The sequence below is a fragment of the Phodopus roborovskii genome, unplaced genomic scaffold (genome assembly GCF_943737965.1).
Source record: "Phodopus roborovskii unplaced genomic scaffold, PHOROB, whole genome shotgun sequence".
NCBI lineage: Eukaryota > Metazoa > Chordata > Mammalia > Rodentia > Cricetidae > Phodopus > Phodopus roborovskii.
The window spans coordinates 58,691-79,557 of record NW_026125233.1 but is presented as its reverse complement, the minus strand read 5'-3'; the positions used below and the strand labels follow the sequence as shown (position 1 = coordinate 79,557).

Here is a 20,867-nt window from a genome sequence, read left to right as displayed (position 1 = left end):
CATTTTTTCAATTGAAAGTCCCCATTCCTAAATGACTCTAGCTTGTGCTATCACTGTGCTAGCTAAATAAATGAATATTAAGCCTGCAATAAAGAAGACACAAATCCTACCCTTGTTCCCTTATGTCTTGGGAAAGGCAAAGCCCAGGGTTTCATGGTACTTGAGCCCACCCCTTGTGAATGCATTTCCTTGAGATGACAGCAGGCCAGCTGTGACTCTGTTTATGTTCCCTGTATCACCTACATCAGGGGTCCTGTGTGTGTCGTTAAATCCCCTGTACTCCATCCACCATCAAAATCTCGGGCCTGGGGTACCCGCACTCACAATGTTCACTGTGATTCTCAGATATGCTAGGGTTTGAGATCTGCTGCCTTGAATGCTGAGTACCCTAGTGATGCCTTTTGGCTTTCACAGATATAATCTTTACCATGACCTCAGGACCTATGCAATTCTGTATACAAGTTCATTTTAGACACATAAAAAATGGGGTATGGCTCTGTGCACACTAATGCTGGGCTGTGGTCAGCCTTCTGCGGCATTCAACGCACTTACATGAAAACACAAGAACAGAGGGATTCCCCTTCTTGCTCTTAAGCTGGTTAGACACAGTGCAAAAACAAAAACAAACAGAAAAACAAAACACAGTGCCTTATTCTGCATACAGCAGCAGTGATTTACATAAGATCGTGGGAATTGCTAATTAGGAAGCAAGGAATTCCTTAATCATTTGAAATGTGGACAAAAGCTCCTCACAGAGTAGCATTGAGCTACAGTTACACTCTGTATACTGGTATACATTCATTGTGGCACACCCCATCCTGGTGAGAGAAGTCAACTGTTTGCTGGTCTGGGAAACTGAACCTGGGCATCTGATTTCCCTTGTCTTGCTCTCTGAGCTTGGACTTCTGTGAGGCCAAGCAAGCAGAAAGTTAACTGTTAGCCTTAACCAGCGAAGATGAAAGACTGTTTCAGAAGAAACTAGGGAGGTGGCTCGTTGTTACCACATTCACTGACATCATCACCAGAGTGCTGGCCTATCACTTCCCCAACTCCGATTCTCAGCCACCTTGGTAATTCTGCCTCCCTTCCTTAGTGAGGCTGTGAGATTTTGTTTTGAGGTCCCAGGGTCTGGCAGAAGCAACTCTCACAGTCAAGGGGTCTCTACTGATGGATCACAAGGCTAGCTGACTGACACCCAGCTGAGTAAGTCCATCCTTCCCCTAATTAGACTAACGTGTCTACAACAGTACTTCCTCACAAACATACCTAGGTTTCTGTCTCCTCAGAATGCTCAGATTTGGTAACAAGAGTGCCTTGAAGGCTTTCCTGAGAAATCTAAGTGCCCCTTCTCCAGCATTCCCATGACCCATGAGAGTTCGCTGATGCCTGAGAATTCGCTGTGTTCCTATGAACTCCTGGAATAATTGCAATTTTCCTCCCTATTTTCTAGGATATGTTGGCATCACAAAACACAAAAATGATATCACCCATCATCATTTCCCATCAGAAGAAGTCAATGGAAAATGGAGCCGTGTTGCCCCTGTCACAAGCAGTCATTTGGCCTCAGCTGGGTCGCACAAAGCCAACTTCAGCCAGGCACGGTGGAGTAAACATGCACAGGCCATTTGCTACAGACAGAGTGGGAATTCTGACTCCACCGGAGGAGCTAGGATTGGAGACAGAACCGCTATCCACAGGGGACAACCTAGGCAGAGGCCGTCACAGAGGGTTCTCATCTATCACCATTACTGCCCGACGTGTGGGCCCTCCAGCCAACTCCTTGGTATGGGACACTGTTAGGGACTCACTGTGTCCCAACTGCAGGGCTAAGAATGCTCTTCTCCAAGGACCCCCAGCTCTGGCCAGGGAAACCCATCTGTGTCAGCACAATGAGTCCTTCACCTGTACAGAGTTCCCTAGCAATGGCTCCATAGAGGGGCTGAAGGTTCCCCGGGCTCATACAAGGCTGTGTACAAGGCAGGAGTACTGGATCACCCACATGGATGACAAAGAGGACAGTTTTTCTTCAGACAATTCACCATCGGGAAAAGTCCCATTGGTGTTCAGTTCCTGTGTCCACCTCCAGGTGTCTCAGCAGTGTCCCAAAACCATTTACTATTTGGACAAGTCTCTTTCTGTCCCCCTTGAGCAACCTCAAATTGCTAGCCCCAAAATGCACAGGTCTGTCCTGTCGCTCAGCCTCCGCTGTAGTTCCCACAGGTTAACAGCAGATGGCGTAGATAGCACAGCTAATGATGAGCCAATCAGCAGAGCCCTGCCACAAGAGCTCTTGGAGGGAAAGCAGGACCTCTTAAATCCACAATGGGGCCAAGCACAGGAAGGTCACTGGAAGGAGAGCCCAGCATTGGTGCCGATACATATGGGGAGTGGCAAGGCTCTGGCAGGCTCCCCTCCCCTGGAAAATGTCAAATGTGCAGATGTGGGAAGGAACCAGGTCCCAGTAAGAAAGGAGAAAGAAGACTGTGCAACATGTCCCACTAGCAGCCATGCCGACCAACTCTCCATCCATATTCCTGGCTGGAGTTACAGGGCAGGTGAGTAGATGTCCACTTGCTGGAGGGTGCCCAATGTCAGTGTTCAGCTAAAGCAGTGCTGCTGAATTTCTTCCGTATAACTCATCCCAGGAAATCTTTCACATTGAGCATTTGGTCATCTCTGCCTCAAGTCAACAACACATAAGTTGATGCTGATGTCACATTAGGAAGATGTTCTCAGATGAGATGTGTAGATAATAAGAGAACTTCACTCAAGTTCCCTATCCCAACAATGTAGTGGCAGGCCACATGTGCAACCCATAGCAAACAGTGGCTCTCATGCGGCTGGAATAGAGTGTGCTCACATCACATTCTAGAGCAGGGTGAGTAGAATAAAATGACACCCACACCCAGATTTTTTAAAACATAAACTCATAAAACATAAAACATCTGAATATTGAGGGACTGGCTAGAATTCTGAGGTTTTCACTTTTCAGTCGTACCATTAATAAATGGGTTAGCATCAACATTTAAAAACTACACCTGAGTTCTATAATGGAATGAAGAGCGTGTATGCATGTTTGCGTGCGTGCGCTATTTACAGCATGTTTTCTAATGGGAAAGTTGGAATGTTCCTTTCCAAACAGCAGCAAAAGGAATCGTGTGTCCCGGGTGTGTCTGGAGGGACCTGGCTGCAGTTTGTTCCTATTTCTGCTCTTTCAGGGCCAGATAGACTCTCCCAGGTAGGCTTCCCTTAGACCCTTTGGCTTTCAGGAGAGGAAGTGAGTCTGTCTTGGAGGGAGGGAAGCAGCATAGATTTCTCTGTCTCTGAATAAACTTCTATTTTCAGTTGTACTTTCTGTGAGTGACTGCTTTATGAGTCATGGACTTTCCACTTGGGGAAAATATTTCAAAGGAATAATAGTAAAACTGAAAATGCAGCATATGCATAATAATTTTATAGTATGAAATTTTGCCCATTAAGGGTTTATTAATTAATAAAAATGACCATGAAACACTTAAAACTATAATGCATGTGGAAATGTTAAATGGTATAATTAATTTTAACAAGTGTAGATATATTGGCTGCCAAGGGATCTCTAAAGTAAGTTCTATATAGCTTTTGGATTGATTAAGCGATTGAAATGCCTGAATCATTGCATACAGGAAAATGCAAGCAGCCATTCTGTGTTACAAAGATGAACTCCACGTTAGTATTTAAGGCAACTGCTCAAGCTGAGCAGTTCATCTTCCTTATTGATGATGATTCCAGAAACAGAGAAACTGCACACTGACTTGTGGTATAGAATAATCACTTGGACTTTTAGAAAATTTCACCAAAGGCTCCTTGCAAATAACCAGAGCCAGATAACAAACACCCAGCTTGGAGCAGAGTGGCTTCCCTATGGCTTGGTAAGGAGGTTGGCTGTTCCTGTAAAGGTTTTTCTTAAGTAGGTTAGGGGAGGTTAGCTCTGCTTTCTGTGGGGTTGGCATCATCAAAATAAGTAATGCATCCTACAGACTCACTTTTAGAGCCTGACTCTCAATCCCAGGGCCTCAGCCTGTTATTTGAAGAAGGCCACAGAGGCTCAGAGAACCCTGAGCACATTCCCCTTATTTTCTAGCTCAATGAATGTGGACAGTGACACCACCACTCTGAGTTTCTAGCATTCACTCAGTAATTAGTATTCTTGAATGTCTTCAAGCTTAACTTTATTTCCCATTCTCTATCAGCCCCAGGTGGGATTCTTGAAGGGAAGAAATACATGTGAGTCTCAACAGTTTCTACCTTAATATCCAACACCACAGAAAGCATCAAGGATTGAGGAGATGCTCAAAGAAATAACTCCTAACCCTTAACAAAGGAAAGTAGAGACCCATGTGTCCTTTAGAATGTTGTGTTCCATTAAAATAAGGGCTGATTTGGGACATGTGCCTCTGGTGTGCATGAATGCATGGACATGTGTACACACATACACTCTCACTCATATATATCTACACTAATTTTCAGTGGGCTACATTTCTTGTCGACTAATGAGAAAGCATGCCACAGAATTCCTGTCTGAAGTTTACCAACACTAGTTACAATCCACTAGTTCTAATGATCTAAGTCTATCCTGGTACAGGGTACGCCATCATCCCAGGGTGCACTTGCAAGCTCAGCTGCTACCCTCATGGAGCCTTTTAGCCTTAATGCAAGTACTCTCAGACCGTGGCGATGCTCATTAAGACTCACAGGACCTGTGCATCTTCCTGTCTGTAACTGGAACTGTAGCTGAGGCATTCTTGATGGCTTCCTGTGGCTATACACACTATTAATGGGCATCATCCTTCATAGTGTCTGATGCCAACTCCTTTCATCTAAAGCCCTTTCAAGCAGGATCCCCTCTGAGCTCACTTTGCTGACATCCAGCTGCCTTTGTAGATACTGCGTGGGAGAGTCCATAGAGTCCATACAGTTTGGGCTGTAGTCATTAGGTCACTGGATAGAAAGTTCTACAGATGGTATTTTTGAATAAGCCTGGAAGAGATGTGTGTACTCAGGAAGACTCCTAAAATGAAGTCCTCTGGGGCAAAATGTCCCAGTAGACACATGGGCACTTGCTTCTCCTTGGGACTGAGGTTAAGAATGGGTTCTCTTTTTGCATACCTCCTTGGTCCTTGATGCTTTGTCTTCGCTGTCAGTGAGCATCCTGCTGGTACTGTAGAGGTCAATGGCACACAAATCTCTGCCTCTGTAGTGAGGTGAACTTTCATCTCTCTTACCCCACTTGTTCTCATTATCAGCACCATGAATAGTCATGCTATGTGTTGTAAAAATCCCCAGTGCCAGAGCTTGGTTTGTATCCACTATTTCAAATCATCTGAACAATTTTGTAGAGAAAGTATCAGTTAAGCCTATTTTATAGATAAGGCAAATAAGGCTGGAAGATTAAATGACTTACCCAAGTCTGTGTGCCCATTAAGTGTCAAAGCTGTGTCCATGACCCCTGTTGCATCCTTGCCAGAAACAGTCCTCGGCAGACCAGTTCCCACTGTCACCATAGAAGGTGGTATATGAAGACTGCTTAGGAGCATATCAGGTGGTGGCTCAGTGGGCTACAAATGGGTTTCTGATGAGATATACTAAGTTGTGTTATCGATTTGGCTAAAGTTCATCAGCTCAGAGATCTTTCCCTACCTGAAATCTGGGTCCCTGTGCCACTCTGTGGGATGTTTTTCATATTTATCTGAATGGTTCTGACATCACTCTCTCTCTCTCTCTCTCTCTCTCTCTCTCTCTCTCTCTCTCTCTCTCTCTGTGTGTGTGTGTGTGTGTGTGTGTGTGTGTGTGTGTGTTTATGTGTGTGATGCACTGTGGTCCAGCTTTGAAGCTTCCTGAGACATCCAAGTAGATAGAGAGCAAGATATGATGTTAGATGATATTGGAGAAAAGACTAAGGGATGCTCTACCCACACCTGCTTGCCTGGGTTCCTTCTTTGTGGTGGGCCTTTTGGACTGGTAGGCCCTCAGCAAGTGCACATACTCTAAAGTAGTGGTTATCAAACAGTGAGTGGTGACCCTCGGAATTACATATCTGCCATTAAGGTTACAATTCACAATGTAGCAAAACTACAGTTATAAAGTAGCAATGAAATAATTTTATGTTTGGGGGCCACGCAACATGAAGAACTGTATTAAAGGATCACAGTGTTAGGAAGGGTGAGAACCACTGCTTTAAAGGCCGTGTTTGTTTGTTTTTTAATTTTTAGTCTGTATACATTTTAAATTAAAATATAAGTCCTTCACCCTCCCCCCTTCCTCTTCCTTTAGTTCCTGCAAAGTCCCCTTCCTCAAACTACTTCCAAGCCACACCTCTCACTCCCAAATTGATAACCTCTTCTTCCCTGGGTATTATTGTTACACACACACACACACACACACACACACACACACACACACACACAGCAATAACAATAGACATGCTAGCTAGAAATGTAGAAAGTCTCAAGTCTCATAGGATCACATACCTGGACAAGGAATTATAGGCAATTTATAACTTCTGAGGGAGGGGGAGCTAGCCTCTGCAAGGGATCCAGAGGATATTCCTTTTGGTTGTTCAGTATAATGTGGTCAGCCCTGAAACCATGTATATACAAACAACAAAAACGGACTCAGCAGAGGCATGTTTTGAAGGTGATCCAGCAGGGCTCACCAATAGCACAGGTGGATTGTTAGCTGTAGAGACTGGGATATCCAGCATCATATATATATATATATATATATATATATATATATATGTATATGTATATGTATATGTATATGTATATGTATATGTATATGTATATGTATATGTATATGTATGTATGTATGTATGTATATGTATATATATATATATATCCTTCTGGATTTCCTGAGGCTGCTTTTGTCTGCATCATTCCCAGTGAGATTGCAACTAACAATATAACCACAACCTGTCCACCAGGTAAACAGTCTTAGGTTGGTATTTTCTGACCTCTTCTGAAGCTACAATTGCTCAAAGTGTCTTTTTGTTTGTTTTATCAACTAAACACGAGCCTGGGCACAAAGAAACTAGAACCTCCTCTCACTCAACAGTTTGAAGAGAGCAGTTAGGTGTTAACAGCAACCCCACAACCATTGATGTTCATTTATACAATGTTCCCTAGCTACTTCTATACATAGTGACAGAGCTGAGAGTGGGAAAAGAAACTATTTGACCCACAAAGCAAAAAATATCTATCACCTGGGCCTTTTAACAAAGGCCACCCCTGCTCAAGGATGACCTTTTTAGAAACTTAGAACTTTGCCTTCAAGGTTCTTATCACTTTAGTAGGAGAGGTCAACCAGATGGTCCCTTGAATTCTTTCCTAGTCCATTAATTTGGGAGGGAATCATGCTGGGGTTTTCTGTCATGGTAGCTGTCAAAGAAGCTGTATTTTCAGGGTAATTCTCAGAAGTGGATGGAGTAATGCTCAAGCAAAGGGAGATGTGCTTTTGTCTCTCACCTCCTCCCACCAACGGCTCTAGGGCTACCTCATATCTTTTGGCCAAAGCCTGTCCAATTCTTTCTCGTTCTTTCCTGTTTGCTAAACTGTTCATCACAGTGGCTAGCCCAGATGCCCGTTTTATTGATAGTAACAAATTCTGTCACTGTGTGCCAGTCACCATTGTCATTAATGATTGTGTCATGTGTTCAGTTCTAGCACCTTCAGGTACCACCATACCCAGAGTTCTACCCCTGACTTACTGAGTCAGCGCTGGTTCTAGGCACTGGGCTGCTCCCTGATTCCATGGTGCTGAAACAAAACTCAGGTGTGTAGGATACAGTCTTTTAATGTGACTGTTAACTCACTGAGGTCCTTTTCCTTCTAAGCAGCACACTGAAAAGTCAGAAACTGCCTGAGTTATTGTTTCTACCCTGCAGACCACCATGGGGTTCAGAGTAGATAACTCAGGGTCTGGGTGCTAGGTAAAGGTCAAGTATTTTGATGAGTCAACAAAGCAATTGATGTGACATCAGGGTTGCTCAAGGGCCCTGTGTCTCCTTCCTTGTACCACCTCTCCTCACACCTGAACCTAACAACCAGGGAAGGGAGAGAGTCATGTAAGATTCACCTCCAAGAGGTAGGTTGTAAAATCTGCAGAATCCCCAGTTGGCTTGAAAATTGGCAAGTGAGGATTTCCAAACTGTGTTTCCCCTGAGAAGTCAATCAGAATAGTCAAATATCATGGGATGAATTTGTCCTCTTTCAGACGGCTAAATGAATGTTGAGAAAATGGAAACATTGAGCAGTGTTGCACAAAGATGTAGAAGGTTTTAAATTTTGTTTGTTTTGTTAATGGTAAGTCTAAATGAGGTGGGGTCATCTCTTCCTGGATGAAAAATATACTTTTCAGTTTATTCCATCATCAACAAGGATCCAAATTTGCCCATTTTCATCACCCCACTCGAGAAGATGAGAGCCATTTCTCCCCCACTTTCTTTGTCTTATGAATAGCACCCTCCATTTTATGAATGGACTATGCCTCTACAATGTTAGGGAGAAAGTCATTACTAATGCTCCATTTGTTTAGGTTTGCCAGGGATTCACAAAGAGAAATGGATTCAAGGACTGAAGACTGACCAGATAATGGTCTGAATTTTTAAATTAGGAAACAGTAGAGCAGCTGTCTAGACAAGAATGAGTCAGTGATGGTGAGGGCCACTAGCAGAGGTACCATTGGCTTTGGATACAAGGCCCATTGCAGTCCAGTCCATTCAGTTAATTATTCACCACTTCCTGTAGGTGATTCACTCACGTGTATTAAAGTACTTACATGAGTGAATTCAAAGAGGGACTCCATACTGTTTTATAGTTATTATTAGTCTTTAGCATGGTCTGAGCTGTTTGCTGGAAATTAATTTAAACACAGTCCTGGGAGGACAAAGTGGTACAGTGATGAGTTATGTAAGAAAGGGTGTTTTAGGTCAGATAACCTGGAAAATGAAAAATCAGAAATGTGGGAAATAGGTGGTGTGTTTTAGTCCTGTGTCTTGGTGAAGCTGTCCTGCTTTCCCAATAACCTTAGACTTTTGGATGAGATGAGATCTTCTCTGGTGTTGATAGCCAATCTTGGAGATCAGGAGACAAGTGAAGATGATAGAACAGACTCAAATTCTTTTTACAGTCTGCTTTTGGAAGAGTTTGCTGTTAGATGTAGAAACCCTTTTCATATTGTTACCAATACTCCATTTATTACTCATTAGACCACAGCAACATGGAGGCATCCATTGGTAAAGGCCCTGGTCCACAGCTGGAACACTTTAGTACCCAGTTTTAGGCTGTCTTTGGAGAGTATAGAAAATTGTTCTTACCCGGGAAGGACATTACATATAGAATCATGCTACCTGACACTGATCTGATGAAGAACCATTGCCTCCAAACTAGTATTGTCCTGTTTGAGCCATTTGGGGAGATGTGTTATCTCTTCTATCTTGATTCTTAGGGCTATCACAGCCTCTTCAAGGTTGAGGGGTCCTAGAGGGCAGGTGTGTATAGTAATGGTTTCCTTTTGAAATGGACACAACCTTTGTCACCACAACTGGGACTAGACTTTGTCCCTTGAAGTGTCTACTTGCTCTTGCCCACTCTGAGTATTGTGATACATGATCTATGGGAATGTCCCCAGTCATAACCAGTGGAGAAACTTATATATTATCTTCTAGGAAGTTGTCCATGAAATCAAAAATTGAACACAAAAGCTACAAAAAATAGTTTATTTGCATATATGGACTGCATCCTTGGATCTCCTGTTGACTTGGGTTCATCATTTGGTTGGTTTGTTGGCTGGTTTGTTGGTTAGCTGGTTTGGGTTTTCTTGAAACAGACCCTCATTATGAAGCCCTGGTTATCCTGGAACTTACTTGCTGTGACCCTTTGGCCTCTGCTTCTCCAAGTGCTAGGATCACAGATGTGTACCACAAAACCCAGCTTCCCTGTGCTCCTGTGTGTACCCAGAAGTCTTCATTAAGTTTGCAGCCATCATTCATTATATGACATTATTCATGTGGGTCCATAAGGAAAAGGAGGCCCTTAGTAGTACTCTCTCCATCTCAGAGGTATGCATTATAACTTGGATATACAGACAGAGCCATAGACAGTGTCACAGCTAAAGTTTCCAAAATTTCTAGAAATCCAGAGCCAACTTTGAAATCCAGTTTTTGCAAATGTGTAGACATTCATGATGATGGCTTTTGCACAAAACTTGCTCCTCCTGGTTTTGCCCTATCTTTTGTGTGTATAAACACATAAATTGAATGAAATAGACATTATATAGTTTTATTTAAAATATGTCCACTTTTTACTCCAAGGATCAACCTGGCAGTTAAATAAAGTGGAATGGTGTTTTTCTTGTCTCTGGGTTGTTCTGGAGTTGAGGAAGATAGAGGCTTATGTATTTTTTCCAAGACAGACCATGCTTAGATGTTTTTGTTTGGACCGCCCATGAAAACAGCAAGCATTTGATTTTTTTCCTGGCACTCATGGGTCAACATGAATGTTCTTGTGCATATAAGACCAAGTGGAACACTTAATGCAGAAACTACAGACCTTGGAGAAGTAAATGGTAGATTAGCAGATACCAGTCATGGAATTTGGAGAGGTGGCCCACCAAATGCATGGAATGTAACAGAACAGTGCATTTGGAGGTCACTGGGTATGAGAAGGGCATCATCCTCACCTGATTTTCTGTGTCCAAGCACACTTTGAGCATCTTTAAAACTTGCTTGGGTTGTGGCTCTACTGGTGACCCTGATTTCTTCCTGGATTAGCATTTTGTGAAATTGATGCTTAGAGAACAATTTAGACGAATCAGCTCCTCTCTTTTTTCTTTTACCTTTTTATATCTTACAGAAAAAAAGTAAAACATGCATTGTAAAAATTAAAATTGAAGCAAAAATAGAAACATGAAAGTTAACTTACTCAATAAGTCTTCCCACAGGTTCCATGAACACTCTTGTTAACACCAAACTTTTCTTTTTTCTTGGTAGAATACTTTCTTTCCATTTCTTTTTAAACAAAAGTGAGATCATGCACATGGATTGTCTACTTATGTTGTACATGACTCCCTGTTAAACACCGAATTATTACAACGCCTTCTACTGCGTGAATTTACCTAACCTTGAAAACCAAAAATTTTATTGTTAAATAGATCATTTAAGAATTTTAGGACAGTTTTGGATAGATTTTAGAACAATTTCAGATAAACATCCTTTGAGGGAAATATGGACATTTCACATGGTTTTCTTAGCAAGATTTCCAGGACTTTAGTGAGAGGATAGGCATAATCTTAAGGTTCCTGAGCATGGATTCCCAAAGGACAGCACTGTACTGTCTCCACATGAACTCCAACTTCACTAAGCATGCTCAAGCATCACACACTGCTGTCACAGCATTCTCCACACGTTTTAATGAGTGGAAATGACATTCATGATGAAAGTTTGTAGCTGTTAAAACCTCTAATTTTTAAATAATTTCAGATGAGCAAAGAGTCCCAAGATAGTGAGAGAGGTTTTCAAGGAGCCTTAACAAGCTTCTAACTCCTTTGGGCTCATCTTTATCACTCACCCACAGTACGCCTGGCTAGCAGCATCTCAACCTAGATACTGGGGCATTTGTGGCTGTCATGTAGCAGTGTTAGATTTCCTGGTCTCCACTCATAGATGCTAGCAGTGTTTCTCCCTGACCCACTAAGGAGTGCAATCCCAAAATGTCTGCAGACATTGCCCAGGAAATGGAGAATCACAGATCTAAACTTGAGACCTCAAGGCTGGTCCTGTCACTAGGATTAGCTTAAGTGGCAAGCAATGCTTAGGTTCCTGGAGTCCTCACTAACATCCCTTTTCTGTTCCAGGATTTCTCCCAGGATGCCATCTTGCCTTTAGTCATCATGCCTGCTTCTGGTAATTTTCCACATTCAGATTCTTTATTGCTTTAACCACCTACCTTTTATCTTTTCCCCAACAGGCTTAAAAAGGTTTCCCTGACCACATCCTTCTCTTTATTTAAATCTGTACTCCTTCCACATGAATTTCCTGTGTGGTGTAAGACAGGAATCTATTCTTCCTAGAGGCTGTATGCCACTTATCTGTGGGGACCATTGATGAGAAATCTTTTATTTCAGAACTGGTTGACAGTACCACCCCTGCATGGAATTCTTGTTTATGCAAGGATTTCCCTGGCTTACACAGGTGTTTCCTTGTAGGAATTTCATGCAGTATGAATAGAACAGTGGGTGAGTCACCAAAGCTCCTGCTCATGTATGGGAAATATGGGGGGAATCCTTTTGGCTATTCTTAGTATGCCTCAGTGGTGTGGTCAGATCTAGTCACAGTAGGAGTCAGCCAAAGTGCCACCAGACCTCATCAAACATTAACTTTATACTTTAAGGAAGCCCTCCCAATCTAATTCTGTACTTTTATACACTGTTGGGAGACATTGCTTACTTATAGATATTTTATGTATATGTCTATGTAGGTAGACTGATAAAGAAAAAAAGATAAAAGATTGTAAGATAAACAGTGTATTTAAAGGCATATAAAATGGATAAGTAAAATTATGAGTGAAGGACAAGAGAATATAAGAATATCCAGACTGATTTCAGAAGCTAAAACATCCTTCTAGAAATGAAAAGCACAGAACTTTTTTTTTAAGACACAGGACTTTGGATACAGTTAAAAGCAATGACACAGAGACACTAAATATTTGTCACCTCTAAAACAATCTTTGATAGTGTTTTACCACCCTCAGACCTGTGGATCATATTCATATCCATATTAATGGAAGAAATCTTTGGTCTTCCATTATATAGGGTGTGGTTTCCTTGCATTTTTCCTTACTATCTTTCACCAGTGTTTTATAATGTTTCAGTGTAAATAAAATAGATCCTTCCTTCATATTCTGAATGCTTACTCCTAATTAATTATATCAATTTTTTTAAACCATTACTCAATACATACATAGTTAATTATTATAAAATGATTTTTAATGCTGTTTCTCTTAAAAGCTCTTAATGTAAGAATTTCCCACATTCTTCTATTAAATATACTTGCTCCTTGACAGTTTCAGTTTCATACATGCCAGCCTAGCTCTAAACAAGACATTTATTTGTTCTACTCTTCTAAAGCTCAGGCAAAATGTTGCAAATGCTGTTGCAAAATGGAGAGTGAAAAGAATATAGGAGATGGGGAAAGGCTACAGAATGCCATCTTCCACACATGACTTTGTTTTTCTTGCCTTATTGCACTAGGCACCATTGCCAGTAAGGAGAGGTACTAAGAGACAACATCTTTGTTTTATTCCCTGTTAAGTGTAAGGGCTTTTAAAATATCGATTCCAGCCTTATAAAAGACCATTTATATTTCCCCCTTTTTTTGTGAGAAATTTTACTAGTTTTTAAGTGAGCAGTTCCATAGCATTAAGCAAATTGATGTTTGGCAACTGTCACCACACCCATCTCAAGAATTTTGTTCATCTTATAAATAAAATCTTTCTCCATTAAAACTGACACTTCATCCCTTGGTAACCAGAATCTGCCTTCTGTCTCTGAATTAACTGCTCTGGAGACCTCAGATGAGTGTTTTGCAAGTGATTCATTTTACCTTTGAACAGTATCTGAGTTGTATCCATAGTGTAACATCTAGCAGTCTCCTTCTTTGTTGAGGCAGAGTAATATGCCCTATTGTGTCCACCCATGTTATGATGGATCCTTGGATTATGTTTATCTTTAGAGTATTTTGATTAATGCTCCCATGAACATGAGCATACAAATACTTGTTGGATGTCTTACTTTCACTGTTTGAAGATATGTTAGAGGTATGTACCAATAAGGGAAATTGCTTGAATTATATGCCAATTCTATTTGTAAGTTTTGAAGAGCTGTCACACTGCTTCCGTGGCAACTGCACTACTTGACTTTACTGCTGGCAAAGCTCAAAGGTCCTCATTTCTGTACACTCTCACCATACTTGTTCTGTGTTTACTCTAAATATCTATCCTAATTTGTACAAAGTGCTGTCTCATTGTGATTTTTGATTTACAGTTCCCTAATGATTCTCTAGTGGTTGAATATTTTGTGTGTGTGTGCCTGTTGACCATTTGTAGATGTTTGGAGAAATGACTATTCAAATTCCTTGTCCAGTTTTTATTCAGTCTATTTTTTTCATCCCCTATTACTAATTTGATAAGAACTCTTGTTTTGCCTGGACATTTGAGTATTCATAGGTTTTTATTCTTTTATTTGAATAACAATGATTAACAATTCTTCTTTGTTTTATAAACCTGAGGAACTACATTGACTTTTGTGCTAACTTGGGATTGCTATTTTATCATGATATATTACATCATAAAAAACAATATTGCTAAATTACATTTGCTAACATTTGGGGATGTATTTTGTGAGATACTAGTGTGTTTGCTTATGAGGTATTTCTGGATCAAGTATCATGGAAACACCAGCTTTTAGAAAATGAATTGGAGGCTATTCTCTCCTTCTCTGGCTCTGAATGCTGGATTAGACTCACCAGAGAAGCTCTCTTGGCCTGAACTTCAGTTTGAGGGTAGCTTTTCATTACAAATTCAGTTTATTTTTCTTCACTTGCATTGTGTCTTATGTTTCTGTTGATGTGATAAAATATCATGACCCTAAGCAACTTGGAGATGAAAGATCTATTTCATCTCACAGCTTAAGCCCATCATCCAAGGAAGTCAGGGAAAAAAAATCAAGGCAGGAACTGGATCAGTATCCACGGAGGAATGTTGTTTATTGGCTTGCTCCTCATGGCCTGCTCAGCATGTCTTCTTATAGCATCCAAGACCATCAGCCCAGGGATGGTACCACCACACTGAGCTGGGCCCTTCCATATCAATCACCAATCATGGAAATGAACTATAGTCTTCCTTGCAAATCAGATGGGGGGCATTTCCTCCATCAGACTTTCTCTTTATTAGCCAGGTGTTCTACTTCATAAGCCTGTTTTGGGAACTTGTGTCTTGAGAGAACCTGCCATTTCATCTAAGTCATTTGTGTAAATCACATAAAGCTCTTCATAGTATTGGTCTCCAGTGATGTCCTTGGTTCATCTCACATAATAATAGTTTATCTTTCCTTTCTATCAGTCTACCAAGACATTTTCTACTCTATTATTTTTATTTCCCCCCAGATCCATGATTTTATTCTATTGATATTTTGTATTTGCCAGTTTTCTACTTGGTTGAGCGTCTCTAATCCAAATTCTAAAATGTTCCACAGCCTAAATATACTTGAACATTGATACAACACAAGAGGAAAATCCTTCACTGTGAAATCTTTGTGTGAAAAAATATTTAAAATGCTGTTTAAAATTACCTTTTGGCTATGTGTATAACTTATATGTGAAACATAGGTGAATCTCTGTTTAGACTTGAGTATTATCTCCCAAGAAATCTGAATATGCATTTGCAAATGTTTCCAGAATCCCAACTTCTCAAAATGATATATCTCTATGGTACTTGATATTCAAAGTATTTCTACATAGGTTTTCTTGACTATCATTTTATTTTAATTGTGTGTTTATGATGAGATGTATGGAGAGCAAAATTGTGTCCAGTACCTTTTTTCTCAACATTTTATGAGCCATTCTCAAACATTTAAACAGAAAGATGAGAACACTCACAGTTTTCTTAATTATTGACTTGTGTCCATATACCTGTCACATTAAGTTTTCTAGGTTTCTCACCTCTCTTTTATCTCTTCATGGTCATACATTAAATCATTTAGTTTCTCATTCTGCTTTTTATCTATGCTTGTTAAAGAGTGTTATTTTTCTTTTCTGTTCTGTTCATTTTATTTTCTACTATTTTAGTGACCACGTGGAAATTGTATCATATGACTGTAAAGAAGTCAAAGATGAATGGGTATTTTCACTCATCTTCCCAACAATATGGCATCGTGGGGTAGTATACTTCCATCCAGAAGATGCAGCACAGCTCTTGCCAACAGGTCCATCTGCTTCTGCATCTGATGCTAACAGACTGACATGATTTTTCTGCAGTGTCTGCCTGTGCCCTGTTTACCATCATCTTTGCTTCCTTTCCATTGTACATGTCAGATCCGTTTTTACCTTCCTGAAGCATGCATGGGGAAACTTTATGTTAAACTGGTTCAGACTGGAATGAGGCTGAAGGAAGATGAGGGTCCTAAGATGTGTAATATCCAAAATATTGAAAGACTTGTTGAGGACTACCACCCTGTGCAGATGGTGATTTCTGCTTAGTACTTGAAGACTTTATTTTTTGTCTGTTTGGCTTCACCCATTGCTATGGAAAAGGCAGCTATAATGTAGGTATAATTTTTACACTTTTCCTCTGGGGTACACTGAATATATCTCTGTGCTTTATTATACTTCTTGGTGGATTTAACTGTAGGTGTCTTCTTTTTCATTTATCTTTTTTATTGAAAAAAAAAAGATTCTTATACAATACAACTCAATCATAGTTTCCCTCCCTCTACTCCTCCCTGTTGTCCCCTACCCCACTACCCCTTATTCCCCTCCCCGCCAGATCTGCTCCTCCTCCACTTGTTCTCAGAAAAAAGCAGGCTTCCAAGAGATGAAAGCCAATCAGGACAAAACAAAATACAATAAGATAAGGCAAACGTCTTCATAAAGGCTGGATGAGGCAACCCAATGGGAGGGGAAAGAGTCTCAAGAGCTGACAAAGGAGTCAGAAACACATCCACTCCCACTGTCAGGAGTCCTGCAGAAACACTAAGCTAACAGCCATAACACACACCCAGAGGACCCGGTGCAGACCCACGCAGGCTCTGTGCTTGCCATTTCTGTCTCTGTGAGCCCATGTGGGCCATGTCCTCCTGGTGTTCTCTACCTACTCTCCTGACTCCCAGTCTTTATTCCCCCATCTTTGCATTTTTGCTGATGTTCCTGATTTGTTTAATGGACCTGATGGTTGTTGTACTGTGAAAATTTCTCAGATGTTTGTTTCCTCCTCCATTTCCTCTGTTGTAGCTCTTTAGGTTCTAATTAGATGTGTTTTCCATGGACTCCTATGTTGTTACCTTCTAACCTGTCTTTTACATTGTCTACTTCTGACACTTTGTGTTCAGTAAAATCACAGTTTTATATTTTACTCTTAGCAGTTTCCAAACCTGTATAAATTTTTAAATTCCACTTAATGTATTTTTCATTTCTAGGACTTTTACCTCTTTTGAAATCAGCCTGGCTGTTTTTGTAGACTCTTGTTTCACACTTATAACTTTAATTATCTCTTTTATATATCTTTAAACGTATTACTTATTTTTATCCTGTATGTTATTATTAATATCAGTTATATGTGAATCCAAGTCAGCAGTTCATACTATGCACACACACACACACACACACACACACACACACACACATGCTCCCCACGCACATGAGTACATGCACGCAATACACACATTGTAATTATATGTTCATTGGAAATTCCTGGGGTGAGGATAATTTCCTGAGGGAACCTCCATGGTCACCTCATGGTACTCATCTTCTGTGAATGTTCAGCATGTTCATACTAAGCAGGCTGTGTGGTTTCTGGCCCCTCCCTGACAGGAACCAGCCTGTGCTTATGAATGGCATGGCATTTTATGTTGAGTTTGGTCAAAGTATCCAAGTCCTGGATTTTTTCTCTTCCCTCTGTTTGGCCTTAAACTCCAGGCTATAGATAGTCAGAAGTAGCCTTCACGGTTTTCTTGAAAGCTGAGCACTGTATTTAAAGCATGTATTTATGCATATTTCCAAGGTCCTAGTTCCTTCATAGTGTTTGCATCTTGGGGTACCCATTCTACCACGTTGCAAGAAATAATGTTTTACTAATTTACCTTTTTCACTAGAATTTTGTAAAAACGGCCATCTGTTTCTTTAAGTTATAATAGAAAATTAAATCTGGAGCTGGGGGAGATGGCTCAATGGTAAGGTGCTTAGTTCACTAACATGAAGACCTGAGTTCAGATCCCCAGCATCCACAAAAAGTCTGGATGTGATGGCATGCTCCAGTAATCCAGTGCTGGGAGACTGACACAGGTGGACTTGAAGGCTCACTATGCAGCCAGTTTAGCCAAACTGATGGGCAACAAAATTGGTGACAGTCCCTACACCTCTCCACACACACACACACACACCACATGGGGGAAAAATGGCAGAAAAGCAGTCAAGGAAGCATCTTGAGTCAACCTCTGACCTCCACAGTCATCTACATGAGTGAGTGCACCCACACATATGCATACCCTTACACACAAGCACTAAACCCACACACCTCCCTACACAAATCATCTCAATAGGTAAGTTTGTCATTGTATTAAATATTAATTATCCTGTACATAAACACGGTATGTCTCTTCATTTATATACATTGATTTGAATAGTATATCTTAATCTGTCCATGCTGCTGCAGTGAGTAGGAAAGACAACAGACACTACCTAAAGTTCTGGAAGCTGGCCTTGCAAGATCAAGGACTGCAAGGTTGGTTCTGGCGAGGGCCCCTTTCTGGTTACAGACTTTTTATTTCTTACTGTAGCTTCACATCAGTAGGATCTCTTCTTTTAAGGGGTTCTAATACCATTCATGAAGCCTCCACCCTCATGACTTTTTTTTTTGTTTTTGTTTGTTTGTTTGTTTTGTTTTTGAGATTGTCCTTTAATTACAACACTTTCCCTTCCCTTTCTTCCCTCCAGACCTTCCCAAATACCCCTTCACTCCTTCAAATTCATGGTCTCCTTTTTCATCAGTTGTTATTATATACATTATGTATTTGTATATACATTTATTTCCTAAATATAACCCATTCCGTCTATTATAATGTTACTTGTATGTATGTTTTGGGGGCTGTTTTTGACACAGAACAACCACTTTGTGCTCTTCCCTGGAGGGCCACCTCTCCACTCCCAGCTTTCCTCAGTCACCCACAGTTCTTTGTATATGGTTGAGGTCTGGTGGGCTCCTCTCTATTCGGTTTGCCGTGCTTTGTTCAGCTTATATGGGCAAACTCCCCCTTTAATATCTCCAGGCTGGGATTAGAGTTTCAACGTGTGGATTTGGGAGAACACACTACTACCCAGGGCTGTCCTCTGTCTATATCCAGAGTTGTCCCCTGTCTTCTATACCTAGGGCTGTCCTCTGTCTATACCCAGGGCTGTCTTCTGTCTGCTATACCCAGGGCTGTCCTCTGTCTATACCCAGGGCTGTTCTCTGTCTCAGAGATATTTTGTTGGTTGTTAGGGCTTTTCTAATGTTCAGATTTTTATGAAGCTGGAAATCAGGGTAATATGCTTTCATTGCTATTCAAAGTTTTCTGTAACCATGTGAAATAGCAGGCATATTAGCTACTTTTCTGTTACTATGATAAAATACCATGACCAAACCACTTATGGAAGAAACAGTTAATTTTGGTTTACAGTCTCAGAGGGATAGAGTCCATCATGGCAGGGGAAGTATGGCAAGAGGCAAGTGTGGTATCCATAACAGGTAGCTGAGAGTTGAACATCCTCAACTGCAAGCCGGCAGCACAGAAGAACAGAAAGTAGAATGAGACTATAAATCTCCATTCACATACTTTCTCCAGTGAGGCCCCATTCCCCAAGGGTTTTACAACCTCCCAAAGAGCACCACCTACTGGGGACCAAGTGTTAAAACACAGGATACTATGGGGGGCATTTCTCATTCAAACTTCCACAGCTATCTAATTTTCACCTGATACAGCCATATATACTCCATAACTATATCTATAATATTGGGAATTCAGCTTGATTCCTGTTTTCTCAGGATTTAAAATAATATTGAAATTATATCTGTCTGTGAAACTTTGGCCACATTTCCACTTGTGTTCTTAAGTCGCATTCCTGGTTGGAGAATTTGGGGGTAAATTGCTTGAGCATTGCTGAGACTTTTGATTTTATCAGTTGCTTTTGCTAAGGGTTAGAAATGTACTTCAAAGTGTGGTGCCTGAACAAATTTAATTAAGGAATAACCTCAAGGCTAATCTGGTTCAGTTACAAACACTCAGAAGGCAAGTTGGAACATCCCAATACTTGGTAAGACACTGTACTGACCTTGGACTTGTTTCCCTATAATTTCTCTGGAATTGAATATATATATATATATATATATATATATATATATATATATGCATAGATGATTGAATATATATACATATGTTTATGTTTTGCTAATTTGATTGGCAAACAGCATCTTTTATATAATTTCATATCATAAATAGTATTGAGTTTTCTGTCTATTGGCTACATATATTTTCTACTTTGGAAATTGCCTCCCTTTCAGCCACCTGACCGGTAAAATTTTCTCCCCTAGAAAATGAGTCTTTAGTGTGTCAACTCTTTGATGACCCCAGAGACCACGGTAGTTAGCCTGTACCAACTGAGCCCTTCTACAGTGACCCCTGAACAGCCTTGAACTGGTATTTTACACTTCTCTTAATTTGGTCTAGTTTCTTTGACTTTAGGAATTGAGGTGGTTTTGATATTTTAAAACAGTGATGTATTCAAAGGAAATTGACACAAGCTTGAAGAAACCTGGGGCACAAAAATAACATATTCTAAAGTTCTATGTTAATACAGACTACAAATGAGCTACCTCACTTGGTGATACAGTTGGAAATGGGTGGCTTTCTCCATCCCACCCTGCACACAGGGAGAGAAAGAACACCCCTAACGCCAGCAACCAGTTGCAACAAGAATCGCAAACAGACACCTCAGGGGGTGGAAGCTCCACACAAAGTTGATGAAAATGCAGCAAACAGAACAAGTCCTTCGGTCCCATGGGGCTTGATGACTTTGAAACAGGAAC

General features: G+C 40.7%; 1 protein-coding gene across 1 annotated transcript in view; it reads left to right on the top strand.

The window, feature by feature from the left end:
• LOC127227220 ((E2-independent) E3 ubiquitin-conjugating enzyme FATS) overlaps window positions 1–20,867 on the top strand; it is a 67,945-nt gene that overhangs the window by 11,509 nt on the left and 35,569 nt on the right. Inside the window, exon 3 of the mRNA XM_051191559.1 lies at window positions 1,451–2,555. Coding sequence (XP_051047516.1) covers window positions 1,451–2,555 — 1,105 coding nt within the window. The remainder of the gene's footprint in view (window positions 1–1,450; window positions 2,556–20,867) is intronic.